This window comes from Chelonia mydas, chromosome 3 (genome assembly GCF_015237465.2).
Source record: "Chelonia mydas isolate rCheMyd1 chromosome 3, rCheMyd1.pri.v2, whole genome shotgun sequence".
Classification (NCBI taxonomy): domain Eukaryota; kingdom Metazoa; phylum Chordata; order Testudines; family Cheloniidae; genus Chelonia; species Chelonia mydas.
The window spans coordinates 91245655-91269399 of record NC_057851.1 but is presented as its reverse complement, the minus strand read 5'-3'; the positions used below and the strand labels follow the sequence as shown (position 1 = coordinate 91269399).

General features: G+C 39.7%; 1 protein-coding gene across 1 annotated transcript in view; it reads left to right on the top strand.

Annotated features, from left to right (window-relative positions):
- LOC119565715 (triadin-like) overlaps positions 1-20373 on the top strand; it is a 147066-nt gene extending 126693 nt beyond the window's left edge. Inside the window, exons 35-37 of the mRNA XM_043543140.1 lie at positions 2906-2935; positions 16588-16626; positions 17887-20373. Coding sequence (XP_043399075.1) covers positions 2906-2935; positions 16588-16626; positions 17887-18032 — 215 coding nt within the window. The 3' untranslated portion in view covers positions 18033-20373. The remainder of the gene's footprint in view (positions 1-2905; positions 2936-16587; positions 16627-17886) is intronic.
- Positions 20374-23745: the final 3372 nt, after the last annotated feature.

Sequence of the window (23745 nt, the reverse complement as noted above, 5' to 3'; positions counted from 1 at the left end):
CTGCTCACTCGTACATGTGCATTATGTTACGTGATTACATACTCATTACATATACCTTAATTACATGATTACATACTCATTTTTTGACAGGACCTCTGCCTCCTGGACTATGCTCTGGGAGTGAATCAGGGTTGTATAGTCAAGGAGACTGTTTCCTCTCGGACCCGTATTTGTTGCAGATGTTGGAAGGTGTGTAGTGAATAAGGAAGGGGACTGCAGGAAGAGAAAGGACAGTCTCATGATTAAGGCAGTTGAATGCTGTCCTGGAGAACTGGGTTCTGTCACTGCTACAGAGTTCCGATGTGATGCTGGGCAAGTCACTTAAACCAAACTTTTCCCAGGTTGACAGTAGTTGTGTGTTCCTCATTCTCTGGGTGCCTAAGACCTAGGGGTTTGGTTTGCAAAAGTGCTGACTTCTCACAGATGAAGTTAATGGGAGTTGTGCTTTGAACATATGAGGTGCTATATAATGCTAAGTACTCTGAAAACTCAGATTGGGCAGGGGAAAATTGGAGGAGATTTGACTTTAATCTCTCTTTGCCTCAGCTCCCCATCATTTCACAGAGATGTATGAAAATAAATTCATTAATATTTGTGAAAGACTTAAATACTATCATGATGAGCACTATAGAAAAATTTATGATAAATTAATATTTCTATCTTCAGAACAGGGGTTGAAAACCATGCAGTAAATCGGGGCATCAGTCACATACCAAACAAGGAAGAGAGAGAGAAAATATTGATTAATTGAGCAGCATCCCTTCTGTGCACTGAATGAGGCAGGGGGTCCTGTAGAAAAATTAGTATGTGAGCATGTAATTAAAGACTGCACCATAATGCAGGCACACCAAGGGGACAAAGGAAGGTTGGACAAGCTACCTTACTTCTGGCACTTTTTGACTTTGGTTTTTCAAATTTCTTATTCTTTTAACATAGTTATATGTAATGACATCAATGATATTTTTTTTTATTTCTTATGTCTTGTAAAACCAAACCACATGCTTCAACAGGAAAAGCTCATTATTATTATTATAAAATCGGGAAACATTCCAAATTCAAGATAAAAAACATGTCAATGTATTAAAAAGCCCCTAGACTTGGAGCCCTGGCCCACAGCCCTCACTTACACAAAAATTACATTGACTATGGATAATGCAAAAATTTATTTACCACGATTATTTCTTCTAGTAACCACTTTGTTTACATTATGTGATAGATCAGTTTAGTCACATGATATTATTGCTCTCTGATTCGATAATCCTAGCCCTTAAAGAGGTCTCAGGATGGCTGTGCAAATATATTTCCATAAATACAAACAGATAATCCCAAAAGTATTTTACGTTGTCTCTTTCCACTGTTTTCGTGAACAAAAATGTTTGTTGGTGTATTTGCAGACAACAAATAAAGGTTTTATAAATAACATCAAAGTGAATTATAGTCAAACATTTGTCAATTTTATATTTCAGTATTAGCTGAACTCTAAGAATTTTAAATCTGAGACCAAATCTAAGATCATATAATGAGTTTGAGCTTCAGTTCTGCTTCCTATGTATTTCCAGTTAAGGCTGATACATTAAGCCCAGTGTATTAAATACTAGTACTTTGTACTGGAATAATCAAAGCTGAAAAGTATTTAAGCATTCTGGGATAATGTAAAAAATTAAATAAGAAATCTTCTGTTGGCCTCTAAAGCTTAAATAGAGTAGTTTCATGTTCTTAGAGTTGGATTTGAATCTTTCATCTGTTTCTTGATATTATAATGCAATCAGATAAAGAGCAATAAGCAATTTTAAAATCCGTATATATCTTGAATTTTAGAACATTCATATATACAAGGATTTAAGCAGAACCCTGCTAAGCAAAAGCAATATTGATACTCGCAGTAGACAATAACTTATATTCCTTAGTAAACCTGCACACCAATTATTTAAAAAAAAAATTATATCAGTAGATATGGGCCTGTCTAAATGTCAAAGATGATCTTCCATAAAGTTCAGGAATATTTGGCTCTGTAGTTTTTGCTCAGTCTATACAGAAATAGGCACAAGCAGGGAAGTTCAGACACACACCTAGAGTCAAATACTACCCAAACTCAGGACTCTCCAGGTCCCAGTTTGTCACTGGGACTATTTCATTTATTTTATAAGACTGTCCTGTAGGTGTTAACATTTACAATTGAGTTTGAAAAGCTAAACAACTGTATAGGTCATTGTTATATTATAATTATTTTACTCTAATTATTTACAAATAATGCAACAATACAGTGAGGGAGAAATGGAGGTTGAGATTACAACGGTGAGACCATGAACTCTGATAACAGCTACATATAACATACATTTTTGTTAAGCTGGTGCAATGTTCAGACTAATGGGCAGAGTGATTCTTTTCTAGGTAAAACAAATATATTTAGCAATAGAAAGGTAGCTTCACAAGCAGCCTTTATTTCAGGAGTAGAATAACAAGTCTTGTATCTGTGTTTTACAATTTTGGGAGGTCTTAAAGGTCCTCATGTCAAAGAAATTTATGCTTGCTGCCCAGTCGAGGTCGAATCTCAGAGAAAACTTAAATTTTCACTAAGCATGATAGAAAAATCCTTTATACAAACAAATTATACTACCATCTCTATTGAAGGAAGCATTTTTCAAATAGATTTATCCTTTGCTCCTACCGTGGTAGATTGCAGTAATTTCTCAGATGTTGTCCTGTTTAAAAAGGATTGATCCAATCACATTATCACCAGAAGATATTCAAGGGCACATAGTAATCACCACTTATAATGAATTCATCTGCTGGGATTGCTGAGGTTTTTCGAGTCTGTATTAACATGTAGAGATTGACAGTTACTATTAAGTTATTTTATTGTCTTGCATTTAGTGTCTACATGTCATGTATTTTTCCCTTGCAGAGAAGATTTCTAAAGCTGCAAAAACAGCAAGTAAGTTCTATTTAGTGTTATAGCCATTTGTGAGACCATCTTTGATGTTCAGGTGACATATACTTGTCAATGCTGGAGCATATGAGATTTTTCAAAAGTTATTTATTCTGACACACTGACAAGGAATGCGTCTTTTTTTCCCCTCCCCTGAAACCTTTAGAGGATTGGGGGGGGGAGGTGTTACATACTTTATTAAATTTAAGATTGAACTTTTCTACAACAGACAAGAGGCAACTGCCACAAAAGAAAACTTAAACTAGCCGAGAGAGGGACAAACACCAGTATAAATAGCTCTCAACTGTGATAGCTCACCTACTGAAAATCCAGTGTTACATCTTATCTATTGTATGTCAGACTGTTTGTATATTGCAAATTTGTGATGGATTTAGTATCCTGGCAGTAGCTTCTTCTCACAGCTCCACCCCTTTTTTTATTTAAAAAAAATCAGTTGTTGAGATCAAACTTCTGAATTTGGTAACTTGACTGCGACTCGATTATAGTTCATTGAAGCTCAACAAAAAATATTGAGGAGAAAAAACATGACCTTCTCAAAAAAGGAAATGAGGATAACTAAAAAGAACACTATCGGTAACAGCTGAGACTCAGAAAAATGATAAACTCAAAAAAACGTATATTAAAGATTCCCCAATTTCTTTTTTCACCAAAATTCATCATTAAATCACTAACATTATTTTTCACTTCTTGGATCTTGAGAGTTCACACCATTTCCTAAAAAGTAATGGAATGAGCTCATACTCTGAGGTACATCGTGGTTTTATACTTAAGATCTGTACTGCCCATATAACATATCTGACTGAATCTTTGACTGACTATTTTAATATTTAGTACTTCATCTGAGCTGTGAATACCAGTAACTTTGTGTTAGTAATTCCATTTTTCTGAGGTTATCCTCTCTGAAACCATGTTGAGAAACTAACAATCTCTGTGAGATATGTATGTAGATAAAATGAAAGATTTAGGGCCAGATTCAAAGCCCATTGAAGCCACTAGAAAGTCTCCCACTTCAGTGAGTTTTGGATTAGACTCAGAATGAACACATATACGAAAGATTAAAAACAAAAGGTCAATGCCTGGTTTAATTATAAGGAAATCAATGGCCTGTCTCTGTAGTACCATCATAGTCTATTATAAGATACACACTTAATATCTCAATACATGAGACTTGTTCTACCCTTTTGAAACATGTAAATCCCTGTGAAGACTGCAAGTTTAGTACAAATACAGCGAACGCTGGAATGGGCTGGATCAGTGCTGGATCCTTTACAAGTGCACACGCGTACTGAGTTCTTGTCCAAACTAACTCCCTTTCTGGGGGTTGGCTTTATTGGTAACTAGAGCTGTGCAAATAACTGCCAGTGAACAACAACAACAAAAATCAGTTCCAAAAAGTTAGGGGGTGGGATGGGGAGGATTGTTTTGATTTGAACTGAAACTGAGTTCTTTTCAACATTTTGGTGAACTGAAAAAAGTTGGGGAAAAATGTTTCAGGATGAACTAAATGCTTTGTTCAACCTGAAATGAAATGTTCTGTGTTGGGTATTTTGACCTTTTTAAATAAAAGCAAAGGAAATGAAAGGCTAGAGTCACAAAACTGAAGAGCCCTTATTATACCAAATAGCCCAATGATTAGGGCACTCACCTGAGATGTCCAGGTTAAGAGCTATTATGGAATAGCAGACTCTAAGTGTATGTCTACACTGCAATTAAAAACCCACTCCAACCTGAGCCCAAACATCTACACTACAGTTAAATAGACCCTTAGCCTGAGCCCTGCGAGCCCAAATCAGCCAGCCAGCCATAGGTTTTCAGTTGCACTGTAGACATACTCTATGTGCCTGTATATAAATGCAGAGCTCTTCTGTTGACTCACCCTAGACTGTGCTAAACCCCTAGGTTAAACTTCAGGGTGGTCACTGCAGAGTTGTGCAGGCAGATTGGTGTAAGAACATAAGAAAGGACATACTGGATCAGACCAAAGGTCCATCTAGCCCAGTATCCTGTCTTCGAACAGTGCCCAATGCCAGGTGCCCCAGAGGGAATGAACAGAACAGGTAATCAAGTGATCCATCCCCTGTCGCCCATTCCCAGCTTCTGTCCATCCCTGCCCATCCTGGCTAATAGCCATTGGTGGACCCGTCCTCCCTGAATGTATCTAGTTCTTTTTTGAACCCTGTTATAGTGTAATTAACTCCAGCTGCAATGAGGCCCAAGTTTGAATTCCCCTTTTGGAAGCGAGGTCTTGAACCCATGTCTCCCCATTTCCAGGTGCGCGCTCTAACCACTAGGCTATTGAGTATTCTAAGGTAAGGTGCTCTCAAACTCTTGTGCTAATGCTGTTACACTTTGCATAAATCTTTAAACAGTAATTGAAGCCAAGATGAAACACAGGTGTTCCCCTTCTCAGGGGCATGCAATAACTATGAGTCATTCCCACTCTTTCTCTCTAGCCCAATGACTATTCAAGTATTTTGATTCAACAGGAGAGATTCATTGAGACTCACTGTAGAATAGCCAAGTGTCTTGTGGTTAGGGCACTCATCTGGGGTAGAGGCAGCCTGACTTCAAGTCACTGATATAGGGTAGGGATTCAAACCTGGGTCTCCTACATCCCAGGTGAGTGCCCTTACAATGGAGCTACTGGGCAGAAAGTCCTCATCTTCCACTGTCTTGTTAATAGCTCCTGAATCCCCTTGTGACTCTAGCAAGAAAAATTGATATATTTCATTTTGATAATGTCCAAATAATTCAGTCTGATATTTCTGAAGTTTTTCCCCCTTTTTCGTTTTACCCAAAACAATTAATTGAAATTGACAAATTCACTAAAAGTTTCTGTCAACCTAATCAACATTTTTCAGCCAAAAACAAATTTTAAAAAATCAAATAAAAATTTTCACTCTGATCTACTGGTAAAACAAAAGCAATAACACGGTATCAACCACAGTTTCGTTGTTCCTAGGGTTCTCTTAAGGACCTTCTCTCTCCCAGCTCCATAGTTCCTTCTATCCCAAAAAGGTCCTCTCACCCTGCTTTATATCATGGTTGGAGTTAATTAAACCAGTCTGCCAGCACAACTCAGTAGTGACCACTTAGAATTTTAACATGGGTTTTAGCATAGCCTAGGGTGAGTCAACAGAAGACTTACTGTACTCCTCTACAGGATCTCAGAGTCTACTATTCCGTACCAGCTCTTACACCTTACTTGTTCAATCCTCCAGTCATGAAAGTACATATTAGTTACTTCCTTTAATTATTAGTTTATTCATTTTATTTTGCAATACTTACATAGTACTGCTGTGAATGTGCTTTACAAAGCACATGGTTAGATCCTGCTCCACAGTGTTTAATTAAAGATAAATCATAAGGAGGGGAGCAGGCAGTAGGGTTATCATATTTGAACATTCAACAAAGAGCACACTCCACAGAAGGGGGGGGGATTTGCTCACGCCCCCCCACCCCCAGCCCCGCCCCAACTCCACCCCTTCCCCACCCCCATTCTAACCCCTTCCCTAAATCCCCGCCCCAGCCCCCCCTCCTGAGCGCACCACGTTCCCCATCCTCCCTCCCAGCCACGCAAAACAGCTGTTCCGCGGCGCAAGCACTGGGAGCTAGGGGGTGAAAGCGGGCACTCTCTCGAGTGATCAACATTCACTTTTTTTCTTGAATGATCAACATTCACTCTCTTTCTTGAATGATCAACTCTTCTTTGGGGAAAAATAATAATGGCAAAATCCCGGGCATTTTTAGATATCTAAAAATTCCTCCCGGGCAGCGATTTAAGAACCAAAAAAGCCAGACATGTCTGGGAAAATACAGACATATGGTAACCCTAGCAAGCAGTTGATGTTTATCAGCAATGGAAGCCTGTGTTAAAGGCATACGGCCTGATAATCCGTAGTCCTGAATCTTGTGTAGTCATTTACGCCACTGCAAAATGAATGTGAAATGGGTAGAAAATGCTAGTGGATGAGAGTGAATGCAATGGAAAATCAGGCCCATGGACAGAGATCTGAAGGAGGAGAAAGAGAGGTCATTTGGAAGGAGAGGGTTTTCCAAGCATATGGCACAGCATGAGAAAAAGTAAAGTTGAGAAGGGGACAAAGGTTGTTTTCAATGACTTATGCATACTAGTGATGTTACTAAGCATTACTTATAATGTTAAGTATAAAAATGAATGTCTCACCACATTTACTATAACTCTAGGGATAAACTGATCAGTTTTATAACCAAACATTGTATGCAAGTCACAGATTTAATGCTGCACAGAGAATCTGAATGGAATTATTTAACATGCAGTTTTAGATCCAGTAATGAGATTCTGATTTGCCTAACTTTGCAGAAAGAATTTAAATAGTTGTGTTGTTTATGCCTATTGGACAGTGAATTAATTTCCCCCCTCTATAACTAGGTCAAAAAACATTTCTCAGAAACAAAACTGATTGGCTATATGTATTTAATAAATATGCAGAATTTGTGGCAGATCAGAAGATAAAAATCAAAGTAACTATTTAAAAATATCTCTAGAGTTGAATGATTCTGCTACAAAAGCAAACAACAATAACAAGTGTCTTCATGTTCTTTATTACACAGTTGGTTCTTACCCCTTTGTTTGGCTGATTAATCTTCTTAAATCACATTGGTAAATAGAGGGAAAGAAAAGTATGTATGTATGTATCCATTGTGACGTTGCTATGATGCACCTTCTGGAAGAGACACTGTGTATAAAATGTTGTTCTCCTCCAAAAGGTTTCTAGGCACATAAACTAATGCCAGAGATTACTTATCTTCACTTCAGGTGAATGTCCATGAGAACAATCCCTCTGCCACCCCTGAAATGTAACTGTTCCAGTGTTTTATTCCATCTCTTCTAATAACATAACTTGTTTGGAGGTCAGAATGACAATCCAAAAAATTTCTTATCATAGATCTTGTGTCTCTACATGTTCATAAGAAATTACATAGACCCAGTGAAGCAAGACTGATCTTATGTTTCCAAAGTTCCTATTAGTGGAAGTTGAACCCATTAGAGCCATTTCAGTTACACCATGCAACCCAATGGGACCAGCTCTGCTCCAGTAATGACCACAAACACCATTGGAGGTAGTGTTGAATATTTTTAAATATTTAAATTAGACTTTACAGTACTTATCCCAGTATTCCTATTGTTGGAATTCTACAGTGAGAACCCAGGGTGGGGAGGGCATTTTAATTCAGTCTCACCTTTCCTTATAAGGAGGACTGAGGGTCCTCTTTGAAAGTACCAGGTCTTATCCCTGGCATAATTCCAGCACTGTTTCTTAAATTTACCTATACCTTCAAAGAGAAATGGTGTTATTGTGGGAGGAGTAATTCACCTGCATTAGAAAGTTAAAAGTGTTTTGTTTTACATTGGTCAACAATATATCTGGTATTAACTTCCATTTAGTTGATATCTATTACAGTCACCTTGATGGGATATTTACTGTTTGATTTTCATGTTGCAAAAAATAAATATTTAATCGTTCAGTATCTAACCGCTTTTCAGAAAATACGATGTTAATATAAAACATTAGCTGATCATGCTGGCCATAGGAATCAGCGTGCACAGACCTGTCACATCAACATATCTAAAGTACATGATCAGAGCACAGCTTGCTCTAACAGATCACTATAGCTCTTCTTGTGAGGAATGAATACTAACGAAATCAACAGCACTGCAAGACTGCTACAGTTAATGGAAAAACTCCCACTGACTCCCAAGGGCTTTGGCTTGGGACCTAAATTTACTTCTGTTCTGTGGGGAAATAATTCCGTGAATGATTTATCTAGTTTATTCTTCCGTTTCACAAATGAAACATGTCTGATGGTCGTGTGTTGTCACTCTTGAAGAAGCTTTTTGCAAGTTTGATGTTGGCAATCATCACTCAGTTTCAGACTGTGTTCTCTGATCATTGGTATGCTTTGTTGAACGGTGTCTGTTTTCATCAGTTAGGTGTTACATTATTATGTCTTGCATGGTTTATTATCTAACAGGAAGAAGTGTTTAATTAGTTTGGAGGGAGTGTTGCACTTTTGGTTCATTCACACACACACACACACACACACGGTAGCTGTGTGGCTGATTATAAGAGATTGTAGGATGGAATACAGTGCATTTCTCTACACATGCAAACCGTACATCGTCTGAGTTAAACCTTCACATGAAATGGTTCCAGAGTGAGTTAGCAAGCTTTAGAGTTTTTTAGTCCACAGCATGACATTTTAGATACCACATGTCATGTTCAGCATTATGGCTGCTAATCAGTTAGGGATTCCCCTCTCTGTGGGGACATAAGATCTGCAGATGTAAAAAATGTATTTGCTCTCGGTTCAAATTGCTTTCTACGGTTCATAATACAGTATTAATTATAAATAACTATTATATATTTTTAAATTACAATAGTTATGAATACATTATGAAAGCATTCTCAGACCAACCCTTCAGTTTTGCTCCCTCCATCAACTAGAGGCACCTGTGGTAGAATTTAGATTTTAATTACCAAATTTGTGGATGTGATTGGTAGACAGACATCTTGGGCCAGATCCTAGCCCTCTTTTTATCTGGACATGGTGAACTCTGTGGGAACCAGGGGGAAAGGGGACTGTAAGCCTCCATTAAGGCTCCCTGATCTTCATGCCACAAGGTAGCAGGCTGGGTCTGAGGACCAATTTAGAGCAGCATGAGGGCTGCTCTAAATTACAGCCGCTACTAAGGGCCCCATGAGGCCAAAACTGCATCTGTGGATTGATGCAGCATAGGGAAATCCTGTCCATGTCCCCTCTCCTGTGGCCACACTACCTATGCCAACAGCAATAGGGAGTGATGAAGGAGCTTTTTCCTACTGGGACCATACCAGGGTCATCCCACCATGACTGGCTAAAGCAGCTTTACAACTAGAATCTTCCAGTCAGTACATCAGAGAATTTCTACATCTCACTGGTGGATGTGGCTCTTAATCTTATTGGTGGAGCTGGATTCGCATATCACTTTCTTTGATGTCCACTTAGCACTTGCTGCAGTGCAGCTTTAGTAAAGAGTAATTAGTTGTTTTTTTGCAGTCTCCAGCCATTGGTTTTGTTAGAATTAATATCCCATTGAACATCTCCTTCGCTCTTTAAACAAAGCAGCTGTTTGCAGCGAACATTGCCTTTGTCCTAATTAAACTGACAGCCCCTTTGGAAGCACTTATTTCTTGTAATCTCAAGTACAGTATTACTGGGAGTTACATGTATATGAGTGTGTGCGTGTGCGCTGGTAAATCTGCCTTCAGGTTTTGCTGATTGATCTGCTTTACACCATGTTTTGTAGATTAAAAAAGGGTAGTCCCCTTTAAATTCCTGGCCAAGGTGTATTTTATTGATAACTGTACTACTAGTATTTTGTTGTCCCATCCTTACTCAAACTCCAAAGCTTATTTCTTCAGCTCAGTCTAGAAACTCTGCTAGGTAAGCTAGGACTGCAAACCTTTTAAATGTTTAAGAATGCTAAAACTTGTGTCTTTTGCTACCAGAACTTGATATTTGAGAGAACTTTATTGAAATGGTTGTCTCCACCATGATTATTTTTTTGAAAAATGGTCATATTGCTTCCTTCATTCAGTGGTGACTTTGAACAGTGTTTGTTGCCAGCCTCGAGATTTATATCATTATAAGCCTCAACATTTATACAGAAACCATTAAGGGGTTTTTTACATATGCTAATCAAACCCTGTTGCATAAACCTCACACGTGTAAAGATTCCAAATGTGACCTGCTTTGAGACTTTCCTTCCTTTTCTTATATAGCTTGAAGGACACTGCTGTACTTTTGCCATGTATTCCTTTTCTAGCCTACAATTTTGTTTTATTTTCAGTGTTGATGTAGCCGCATGGATCCCAGGATATTAGAGGGACAAGGCAGGTGAGGTAATGTATTTTATTGGACCAACTTCTGTGGGTGAAAGAGTTTTCAGTTTACACATATCTTCTTCAGGTGTCTGTATAAGTTAAAACTCTTTCACCCACAGAAGTTGGTCCAATAAAAGATATTACCTCACCCACTTTGTCTCACTCTTTTATTTATCATTTTTATTTTGGGTGTGGATTTTCTCTGTATGGTGCTCTCCAGAGAGTTGCCCGGTCTTCATAGGTGTACATTGCTAAGTCAAAAAAGAACACAGGATGTGAAAGCTAAAATACAATCTGTATGCTGCTATGTTACATGTGGTCCAACAGAATCATGCAACAGAGAGCTAGCTCAGAATTGTGGGAGTTGGTAACTGACTCTTGGAGTCATAGGCATAAAAACACTGCACCTGATAGTGAGGTTCTGTGAAGATTTGAGAGTGCTTCAGTGAATAGTAATTTTATGGGTCCCCCCCACTGCTCATCTCTGACCTCCTATATTGATGAATAAGGCTTGTCGTTGTCCTCTTGGTTCCATTCCATTTTTCTTCCATTGCTACCTTCAAATTATCATGTCACTGTGACCTTCCCTTGAGTAGAGGGTCTTGGGAGTCTAGTTCCCTCTACAGACCATTATTGTTGTCTTGGAATTGACCAGAGTGGGTACCAAACACTGAAACAAGTTGCTTCCTTGCTTCCACTGCTTCTGCGGTGCGTCAGCCCATGCGGTTTGGAGGAGAGAGAGAGTCACTGAATACGAACATATGATTCGAGCTCTCATACTCCATGTGATAGCATTGCCACTATTCAATCACTAGGCCAGCCCAAATACCAATTTTATAGCAGTTTTTAATTAAATAAATTAAATTATCTTTAGAGTACTTCTACTAAGTGGGATATGTGAACTATAGTACAGTGTTTGCCAAGATGATGGAGAGAGAGCATATAGGGAAAGTTCCAGCTGTAATTGTCATACAATATGTTACAAGGCATCAGTTTATTTTCAGGATGTGCATTCGGGTACAGCCTGCATTTCTTTTATTGTGTAGCCAAGACAGAAAATGAGATGTGGAAGAAATATACTCCTGAGGGATAGTTTTTCTGCTGCTGTCTCTGATACAACATTACAGTGCTGAAAAATGTCATTTTAGAGTGGATGGGTGAACTGATTTGGAAAGCTTCTGACCTTTCCTGCTGATGTGTATGATGTTGCCCCATCCCCATTAAAGCATGTTGGTTGTTTCCTGGAGGGCAGACTGAGCTTGTTTTTATGGTATCATTGAGCAATAAGAACTAAGGGGCGAATGCTCTAAGAAGAACACTCTTGTTATTGAAGAAAATGGTGAACTCATATGTCGAATGTTATTTAAAAAATTCCATTTTGTTTCAAATTGAGAAGCCAGTGTCTAAATATCCACCATATGCTGATTTGAAGGGAACAACGTTTCTGCTACTGCATGAGCCCTTAACATTTAGCTTTTGGTATTCAAGATCAAATTTAATTGACAGTTATAAAGCCGTCCTTTATGTTTAATAGGTACGTGCACACACTTTGGCAGATATATGAGAAAGCAGGTGGTGAAGTTCATGCTCTTCAAAGAGGATTCTTGACCCCTTTAGGTATCCACCTCCTACAGTGCTTTCTGTGATCAGCCTGTATTTTCATTGAGGTGTTAGAGAGAGCCCAAATAGGCAAAGTAGCAAAACAGAGGCAAATCTCCCCCAGCCCTCCTGCATTGGGTAGCCAAATTAGTACCTTAGAAGAACCATTAATTTTAACATGCCGTAATTAATTTTTCTACATTGTTTAATCAAAATACAGTATTTACATTCATAATAAATGGAAAGTGATCAGTAAGAAACCAGTGAAATTATCCCCTCTTCCCTCATATTCCTAATGGCTTACTAATTAGTTGCTTCTAATGCTATGATTTCTATAATGCTATGATTTTTTGTGCTTTGTTGAATTGTTTAATATTATTAGGGAAACCACATAATGGAATAATTTGGTTCAAATGCCAAGGCTCTAGTAATGATTGTTTCCCTCATACAGTCTCTAATTTTTTTTTTTCTGACAAGCCTACCACCATTTCCTCTGAACAAAACTACTTCTCTTTAATAGAGTATTTCTCCTACGTGACCTGCTTCTCACTTTCACGCAGTGCTCTTATTCACAAAGAAATGGGACTGGAATCACAGAAAAGTAGGGCTGGAAGGGATCTCGAGAGTTCTAGTCTTTGTGTCAAAGAAACAAACATTTCTTCAGTTTAGGTTTAGGGAAGTTTGTCTTTTCTTCCTGTATCAACCGAATAGACCATGAAGAAAAAATCAGATTGTTTTATTCCACTGTAATTACACAGCGCCTGTCCTGTAGTCCTTACACAGACAAAGCTCTCATTCCTTACCTGAGTAAGGACTTCAGTGGTAGAGCTGTAGAATTAAAGTTCATGGAATCATCGGACTGGAAGGGACCTCAAGAGATCATCTAGTCCAGTCCCCTGCTCTCATGGCAGGACTAAGTATTATCTAGGCATCTTTTATTTTGCAGATTTTGTATGTCTCAGAAGGATCAAAGTACAGAGTTAAATCTGTGTTATTTAAAATTACAATGGATTAGCATGATGGCCCAGATCCTTAACGGTATTTAGGCCCCTAATTCCCATTGGTCCAATGGGAGTTAGGATCCTAGATACTTTTAAGGATCCAGGACTGAGACCTTATATCTAGTATGCAGTGTTGTTGTCACTGTGTCAATCCCAGGACATTAGAGAGACAGGTGGGTGAAGTAATATCATTTATATATAACTTGTGTTGGTGAGAGAGACAAGCTTTTGACCTTACACAGAGCTCTTCTTCTGAAGGTAGCAGTGCACATGCCTGGAGGTGGAAACAAAGGTGCCTAGGGAATCTAGTAAACATAAATTCTGCACTGGTAAAGTTTGTAGATGACCCAAAAATTGGGGGAGTGGTAAATAATGAAGAGGGGAAGTTCTCTGATACAGAGCAATCTAGATCTCTTGGTAAATAGAGCGGTCTGATTCTGGGATTTAGGTGCCTAAAGTGGCAGTTAGACACCTAAGTCTTTCTGTGAACCTAGCCCCAAATATTCATTTAATTTGTTACTGTGTTGATTGCTTTTGTTTTCTTAATGGTAGGTTTAGTTTTAGTTTATTTCTGAAGACTACCAATAAAAAATCTAAAGCTAACATGGAGGATCAGGAACAGAATATCACATGTGGATGGAGCACCCGGTCTCATGTACTGGAGTATTACTACTAACATAGTGTCAAGTATCAGGGGGTAGCCGTGTTAGTCTGTATCCACTAAAACAACAAGGAGTCCTTGTTGTTTTTTACTACTAACATAGAAATGGGAAATGGATGTGCTGCTCCTGTGAGCAGAGCACACCAGGATATTAGGACTTAGTAGCAATATTATGGATACAGCAGCACCTGGCACAAATGTAGAATGTTGCCATGATCTCATTTCTAGTATAATAGATAATACATATTCTGTAGCTTATAGTATTGTGTGTAGAAAAAAGGGAAACACTAAAACAATACACCCAACAAAAAGGATCATTCTGAAAACCACTTCCCCCACTCCTGTTTTCGGGAGTAGTGTTCCTACTATAAGGCCCAGATCCTTAAAGGTATTTAGGAGCCTAGCTCCAGCTGAATTCAGTGAGGGTTAAGCATCTAAATACCTTTGAGAATCTGAGCCTTAACGCTTATCTTTGCTTACACTTGCTTTTCTTGCCTAACAAATGTGAAAGATGGCGCTGTATGCAAAGGCAGAGAACTCAATTTTTCATTGATTGAAAAGTAAGAAAATGTGCCATTTTCTCAGCAATGGAAAAAGGAAAAGAAAACAGAAATCGCTACAGATACTTACCAGCAAAGTGGGAGGAAGAGAGATAGCAGTCATTTGCAAAATGACTACTTTAGGGCTGCTGCTGATTGGCTTGGTCAAATTTAAAGGGCCAGCCCCAGAAAGGCATGTTGGAGGGGAAAAAAGTTCCACTGGAAATATCCTCATATTGCAGTATATTAATTCAGTTGTATAGCTTCCTGGTTTATTAAACCTTGTACACTGATAAAAATATCTACTAAGTCTCCTTTAAGGTGTGAACTAGCTTACTGTATTCACACTGGAATGTATGTATTTTCTTCTAGGGGCCAAATCTCCTTAATTTACTCCTGCTTTGACTTTACCCTCTGAGCAAGAGGCAGTGTGCTGCTGAAGGGGAAGCCCCACAAAGCATTGTGCCAACCACTCAGAAGCACAATTTCTCCAGAGAACTACTCATATTAGTGGGGTGGAGGGTAGTCTGCAGTAGCACGTCACAGGGGGCAGCATGCTCCTCCTACTATTATAGCCAGCCACGTCTGCTGTCTGTCTGGCATGTGGGGAAAGAAAGGGAGCCCTGGCTCCAACCATTTTCTTATGGAGGGAGTTGTCAGGCACAGAAACTTCTGCTCTCCCTTCCACATGCAGAGGCACAATCTGGGTATGTTTTTTTACAGTCACAAAAGAAGGATCTTAACCCGCCTAATCTTCTGCACAGCTGGGGAGGAGGGCATGCTAGCCATACCTGATTTAGAGGAACAAGAACTGGTCCTTTATATGCAAGGATTCCTTGATTAGCCTAAAATTTGTTGAAGCTTTTTAAACACAATAAATAACAGATCACCTGACCTCTGGTCAAAATATACAACATTTTGAGGTTGAGTACAGCATAAACTTGCTAACTAAACAGAAGAAACCAACTTAACAAGGAACTCAGGAATAACAGAATCTAGGCCATTGTCATGCTGTCTGATACATTTGATTCAGAATGATCCTAAATATGTGACAGTTCTTCCAAGCACTTTGAGATTTTTACCATTCTTTTTTTCAGCTGCTACTTTTCATGTTTTATACCAAGGCACATCCTATCTAATCTCTTCCTAAAGGCCAGATTATCTAAATTCTTCTAGGGGTGTCCCTCTGTCCCCCAATAATTTAGTGGCTACTAACTATAGCTTGTAAATCAGACTTTTAAGTGAAATGACCATATAAATCAGAAGAGCTGATGATTGTAGAATGATCAGTTTTAGTATAACTTCACCAGAAAATTCTGTTGTATTTTCTCTGCTCCTACAAGAGCTTTGTGTAAAATGACTCTTATCATAGACCAGGGGGCCAAGCGTATTGATCCTCTGAGCCACATAGGACAATATTCAGAAGTTCGAGAGCTGGGGCACATCTGGCGGGGTTTGGGGCTTCTGCCCCGTGAGAGGCACCTGCTGGAGCTCAGGGCTTCAGTGCCACTCCTACTGAAGCCCTGAGACCCCCTTTCCTGCTGGCAGAAGCCCCTACCCCACCACCCTGCTGCAAGGCAGAGGTCCTGAGCTACCCCCCCCCCAAGTGTGGTAGGTGGAGAATGGGGGAGGGGGGCATTGGGGAGGGGGGCAAGCTGCACTTTAACTGTTTAACTGTAAAAGAGCTGCACACGGCTCGCAAGCCACAATTTGGCTACCCCTGTGATAGACCATACTTGCACCTGGAAATATGCATAAAGCAAGAGAGTTTAAATTCCAGTATTTATAGCATGTTGGGTACTTTGTCACTTTAAATATCTTTAAATATAATATTTATTGGAACTAGCAAGTGTATGACACCCTTGTTACCTGCTTGGTAAAACAAAAAGAACCAGCTATTGACTTACTTTCTTATTTTTATATCCATTAGAAGAATATGCAGAAATAATTTCCATTAAAAAAGACAAAGGTGAGTTTGTAATTGGTGACTTCCTTGCTGTACATTATTTTTCCTTGTAACAATCAGCGTCAACTGGATATTTTGTTGGATAGGCGATCTAGTCATTTTCAGAAGCATCAAATGTATCTAGCACAGTTATCAAGTGTAGTATTGAGCTGGATAAAGAACTAACCTTTTCTGTGCATCAGGCAAAAAGACCAGAGAGGGAAAAATCACTAGAGTGAATACACTTGCATTTGTGACAAACCGTGCTGTGCTCCTCCATTTGATGGGATTTGGCAGTCAATAAACAGACTTTGCATCTGAGTTTCTATTAAGGGAAGCCCTGCAGTCTGTTTCATGTTAGACAGTTATACTGAGGAGCTAAACTTTCTTATATTGAATGAACAGGAAAGAATAAGATATAGGCATCAGAAAATCAAAATTGTATGAGAACTAATTTCTATCTAGTGCCAGCATTTCTCCTTTCATTTTCCCAAACATGTAACTGACTAATATTCATTCCATGAAAAACTTTAATTCCAGAGTGCAATTAACATTCAAATGTAGTTACAAAATTCAACATTCCTGACAAATTTGGTATTTCATCTTTTGACTTTGAGATGAAAGACCATATTCTTCTGATCCTTTAAAAGAGCTGAGAAGGTAATGGAAAAAAAGCATAACTATAAAAGGCTGAGTCTCAAGTGGCACAAAGGTAGCAAAAATTCCCTACGTATTAAAACCCTGGGAAAGAAATACTTCCACATATGATGCCAAAGTTCTGAAGGAATGATAGGGCTGGTCATTTGGAACAGTTATTTGCGTATCTCCTGCCATGAACGTTTGATAGAACTCTTCAGAGTGTTCAGAATGGGTCACTGAATTAAAGAGTCATGAAATGGATGCTTGAGTCGAAGGGCCTTTAAAGACATAGAGTGAAGCCATTCCAGGAAACAAATATTCGGACAGCTAGACAGAGTATATCTAAGGGAAATAATAGATTTATGTGGGAATGTTGAATATAATATGGACCACTCTCAGTTATGCTATAAAAGTCTCAAAGCGCTCAGAACATATTGACTTTAGTTAAAAATCCCATTCAGCTTTTCCTCTTGATGACTTAGAGTCTAATTTCTTACCATGTTACTCCAATGTTATGCCACTATAACACAGTTGAAGTTAATGGAGTTACACGAGCATTAAACTGGAGTAACACAGTGGTGAGTCAGGTTTACCATCTGCAAACTGTACATATTAACAAATTTTTTGTCTTCTTTGTTTCCCTAGCTCCAGTCCGCTTCTTCCAATGTGTTTTCCTAGATGGATACAATGGATATGGATTACAATTCCCCATTACTCCAGCTCCCGGCCATGAAAAGAGTCCTGGTCATGCAAAGACTTCAGGGCGGAAGTCAAAGACACCAGGACAGTAGAGAGACATGTGACCTGTGTATTTTTGAGACTTTGCACTTTATCCCTTCTACTGAGGTCCACAGTAACTACAGTGGTACTTGGTACTGTAGAAATGCGATCCAGCAGATCTCAGGCACCTGGAAACGTTTTTTACTCTCTGGTGCTGAGGGAAAAGCGGTGGTGGATGAACACTATTCATCCAAACAATACTAATACTGTTCTTGAAGAAAGGCTGTGGTGTTGAAATAGTGTTTGTCAGATTGTGCAGTTTGTTTGTGCATGTGCATTTTCCTGCCTCTTCTGCTCTTCTTATTTTTCCCCTATCTGTTCTGAATTCAAGTACATCTATTTTCCATGTAGTAATTTTTAAAGAGCAAAAAATATAAATGCAAGGCTTATTTCAGTAAGATTTTTTGCAAGATTACCTGGAATCCTAAATCATATCCTGTCAATGTTCAATCAGATCTCTGACATGGAAAAAGCCGCAGTAAATCTGAAAAATGTGCTCCATGACTTGTGCTATTTTTATGTATAATTGACCAGTTAAGAATGAAGCTCACATCTTACCTTTAAGCTGCTCAGTATACCATAGTAAGGTTCACTATCCAAACTGGTAATGATCAGTATTTACATTTAAGTTGAAGGCAAGCAATAAAAACTTGCTATATTTTTCCCTTATGTATATGTAAAATCATAACACCTCACTTTCCCTCTCATTTTGAGATCTGGGGAAATGAGCCAAGGTGGTGCTGGCAAAGGAGAGGTGAAGCAAGGAGGTAAACTGTGAAGATCTCATGAGTGGGAAGGAAATTTTTACTTCCTCTGTCTCTTCTTGGACAAAGTCATTATCAGTTCAGCACAGACTGCAGATAGATCATGCTGGCCAATCATTTGTTAGAAAAAGTCAGACAGGAAGCTATATTATCAGACACTACTTGTGAAACAAAATCAAATTTTCAAGTAAAAATGCCAACATGATATAATCTTGGAGTAATCAGCAAAAACAGGACACGTGCAAGAAATCTTGATGGTTAATTTTACTAGATGAGCTGGAAAGCCTTATAAGTTAATAGCTGGGCCTCCGTCAAAGTGCACTGTATTGTCAGTTACTTTTAGGATGCGTGCTGCAAGTAAACATGCCAGTCCTCAACCATCTTGTTTATTTCTTCCGATAGTGTGGATTATCTGTTAAAGAAAGGGGATGCGCTGGTACTTGACCTATGTGAAGGTGTCTGATTGTAAATCAGTGTTGTGATTGTCTGTACATGTCTAGCAATGTAAATAATAATGCATTTTTGCAAGCTGCTATTTTTCTTCCTTACTATATTTATGAATTTAATCTGTGAAACATGCAGCTGTGATCCCAGTTTCATAGTTACCATCTGAAATACCATGAATTTTAACATGGTAACTCATGAAATAGATCTGCTCACACCTGTAACTCATATATAGCTCTTTTTTTTTTTTTTCAGTATAGTGCAAGATAACATCACCATAATACCGATGCTTATCTCTATAGGAAGATTGACTTACATGGGTTTCAGATAACTATGTCCCAGAAGGACTCAGGCAATTTATAATGGGATGTGGAGTTTTTTACCTCTAGGTCACTGGGTCAGATTGGTAATGGCTGAAAGTTGTTACTTTCTGATTGATGTTCAGTGGCCTATGTGAAATGAATTCTTGGTCTCAGCACACTCTGTGTTATGCAGGTACCTGCCTCTCAAAATCTACCATCCCACTAGATGTCCTTGACAGCCGTTTAGAAACTCAACTCCCATCTTGTGTCTAGGGGTTGTTCTTCCCAGTCAGGAAGGGGTCACATTGGGGATGTGGGTGCAGAGTGCTCTGACTCTGCAGTAACCAGAGCTGTAAGCCTGGAACCTTCCACTATGAACAGCCAATTCCCATGATTTTTTTCAGCAGGCCTTCCCCCCCCCCCTCGCCCCCCCCCCCCCCCAGGTCTCCATCCCCTCAGTATACCTTTTGTGTCTCACCACAAATTGTGTGTATTTCAGTGTGTCGTTACACAGGTTGCTGTCCTATGATTTTCCTACTAAGGCTGTCTTAATGAAGGGATTATAACTTTCAGAAGGTCAGCTCATTTAATTCATAGCTTTAGCCAATTCAAATGATAAGCATGACATTTTAATTTTTTATATAGTCACAAGCTGTTGGGTTTTTTAGCTTTTTTTGACACTTAATTTCCCTTTTTGCTCATGATGACTTGGCTGTTTCTCCCATTGTGATTTAATTTGGGAAAGTACAAGAATGTTTTTTAAGAGCCTGTTCCTCTAGCACAGTGGTTCATAGAATCATAGAATCATAGAATATCAGGGTTGGAAGGGACCCCAGAAGGTCATCTAGTCCAACCCCCTGCTCAAAGCAGGACCAAGTCCCAGTTAAATCATCCCAGCCAGGGCTTTGTCAAGCCAAACTTGTTCCACCACTTGTGCAGGGAAAGCCCCTGGCGGGCCGGGCCGGTTTGTTTACCTGCCGCATCCGCAGGTTCGGCTGATCATGGCTCCCACTGGCAGCGGTTTGCTGCTGCAGGCCAATGGGAGCTGCTGGAAGTGGCGGCCAGTATGTCCCTCGGCCCGCACCGCTTCCAGCAGCTCCCATTGGTCTGGAGCAGCAAACCGCAGCCACTAGGAGCCGCGATCGGCCGAACCTGCGGACACGGCAGGTAAACAAACTGGCCCGGCCCGATAGGGGCTTTCCCTGCACAAGCAGCAGAACAAGTTTGGGAACCACTGTTCTAGCATTTCAATTAGATATCAGATTGGCTCTGAAGAAGTAAAACATTTGATCTTTGCTTCAATGGACAAGTGATGTAAATCTGACCAAAGACAATCACTTCCTAATCTTGGCCACTGACATGAAAACTACTGGACACTCCTCAGTCAAAATGGCAGTCCTTTTCCTTGGGCCTTCATAAACTGAGTTTATCTGAAACCTTAACAATGCATTACTTGAATTGCATGGCTTTACTTAAATCAGATTGAAATGTTATTAAAATGTATGCTTATTCTCATCAGTTTTGGAAAATAAAACATATCTGCCTCTGGCTATGGGATTTTTTTTTTATGAATCCAAGAATGGGGAAAAAGGATTTGTAAAGGTAACTTGGTTCACCCATGTTGTGGGTGCACACAAGTCTTCTGAATTCGGGAAAGAGTATCGTTCAGCATGGGGGATATGCTTGATGGGCAGTTTCCTTTTAGAATCATAGAAAATTAGGGTTGGAAGAGACCTCAGGAGGTCATCTAGTCCAACCCCCTGCTTAAAGCAGGACCAACACCAACTAAATCAGCCTCACAAGGCATTGCAAGATGAATCCATTCTACCATACATCACTCCTGGATTCCGCTTTGGTTTGTAGAAGGCTTAATGACAGGTCTACATAAGAATCATACGAATAAATGAAAAGTATTATTAAAATGTTCATATAAAACATATTAAACCACACACAAATGTTCTTTCCAGTGACTAGTCAGTAGTCCCCACAATGGGCAGTATGGCCTCTTACCAGCAGACAGAGAGAGACAAGGATAACAAAACTTTGTGACATCTGCCCTTATGAAGGGAACTGTATCAATGCAGCAATCCAGTTGACTAGGTAGAAGCTTCCACTAAGGAGGATTTTGTCTATTATTTTCTATCTTGTCAATATTGTTATTGACCAAATATAATATATATATTTTCTGTTACTTTCTTTTTTGTCAGTAAGATTAGACCTCTATTTTGAGAGGTCTCAGTCCCCAGAGCATCTGCTGAGGTTAGTTGGAGCTGTTGGTGCACAGCATTTCTGAAACCAGTCCATGAGGGATCTCTGTGAGAGCTCCATACAGAGTGGGCTGCTGGTCTGTGTCTCCTGCTCCTCAGACGTGGTTATCATTCTCAACAAACAGGCCACAAAAATTAGTCAACTTTCAAACTCCTTCCAGCACAGAGATTGGAGACTTGGTTTAGAGAACTTTTTAAACAGGCACCTCTGCAGAAGAGCAGATTAGATACAAGCGGTGTTATGGTTATTCACCGGTCCTCTCCAGGGTCTGAGAGTCTTTGTCTCCATCCAGCAGACTGAGTCCCTACTGACAGCTCAAAACTAGATAATCACCAAGACTTAAAGTTTGTTGTCTGCTCTTCAAGAGCTGGTATATCTGAATGTTCAGTTCAGTACTGAGCAGGCAAGTCTGTCTTATTGTCAGAGCCATATGTCCTGGAGCGTGACAGCTCGGCTTGTGCCACTGGCCATAATTACAGGCTAGCTATACTCCAAGTGGTGGGCTCTGTGCATCCTGTACCATTGGTGATCCCATACACTCACTTGCACAGGTACCCTTATCCCAGCTAGGGCTGCACTCAGCCTTTCTGTCTCCTCCACCAGACTGGAAACTAGAAGTTGCAAAATGATGGGATTATCTTTGGCACCCCTTTCTCAGGCAAGAGATTTTGGTTTTAGGAGAGGGAGAGTGCTATGGACCATCATGCCTTCCTGCTGAGCAGGATTCTCCCACTGCCACTGACCTCTTCCCTCATTAGGACCTGGAATGAACAATTGCTTTGGTAGGGCCATGCAAGTTCCACTGGTGTTAGTTCACCCTATTGCTAATGAAGTATTTTTGTCCACACATATCACCATGTAGGCTGGCCTTTTAGTCCAAGAAACTCAACTTGGTCAGATGGTGGCACAAAAAAATGTTATCCCCAAGCAAAGAGTATGATGCTAATCAATTACCTAGACACCATAGCCAGGAATGCCCTCTTACTCTTTAGTCGTGAACTGAAGGGCAGGGTGGCGAGAACTGAGATTAACAGTGTGACCACAGTAATTTGTATATATAACCAAGGGAACACAACGGGCAGGGACATAGTCACTGAGGCCCCCTGTATAGTCTGCTAGGCCAAAAGCACTCTGGTCACCCCATCAGTTGTGTATGAGCACTGAACTATAGTGCACAGCGGCTCAATTCTGAACAGCTCCACCAAAACAATGAAGATGCCACTTTAGAGTTCATCCTAATATTTCAGAAGTGGGGGATGCCACAAATGATCACTACGGTGAACAATAATAAAAATGGTTTTCATAAAACCATTTATTCAAGGATCTCAACGCACTGTACAGATATCACTATCCCTAAATTACATATAGAAGATTCCAGCCTTCTGCTAGGTCTAAGAGTATCTAGCAGCAGAAGCTGCTCTACTTTCACCTATGGTGGTTAAACCTGACACCTGCCTTCCATGATCTTCTGCCTGAAAAGCAAAGTTCTCAAGGTAATAGTGCTGTTCAAATCCATGCTCAATTTGGTAGCTCTGGGCCTGGGATCATGGAACCCAAAACTCAACTCTTTTCTCTCAACAAGCAGTTCTCCATGAGTACCCACCCTGGTTATCTGTATTTGCCAGCTTGACTCTTGAGTGGTTGGGCATGAGAGAAACTGGTCCCTTGGAGCAGGTGGTAACCACAACACTGGGTACATGCAGAAGTCTATATTTACTGCTACAAGACCTTTCTTGTTTTCAGGGCCTATCCAGAGAAAAACAGATGAGTCCCCTTGGCTTCTTTACTGACCTTTTGCAATTCCTCCAGAATGTCCTGGACAAGGACTGACCGCAAATTTGTTATGGTTCCAGATTTTGCTGTTAGCGTTAGTCAAGGAAAGGCTGAATGGTCATCGTATGTTTTAGCAGAGTTAATCTGGAAGTAGCCAGAGTCCTTTAGCAGTT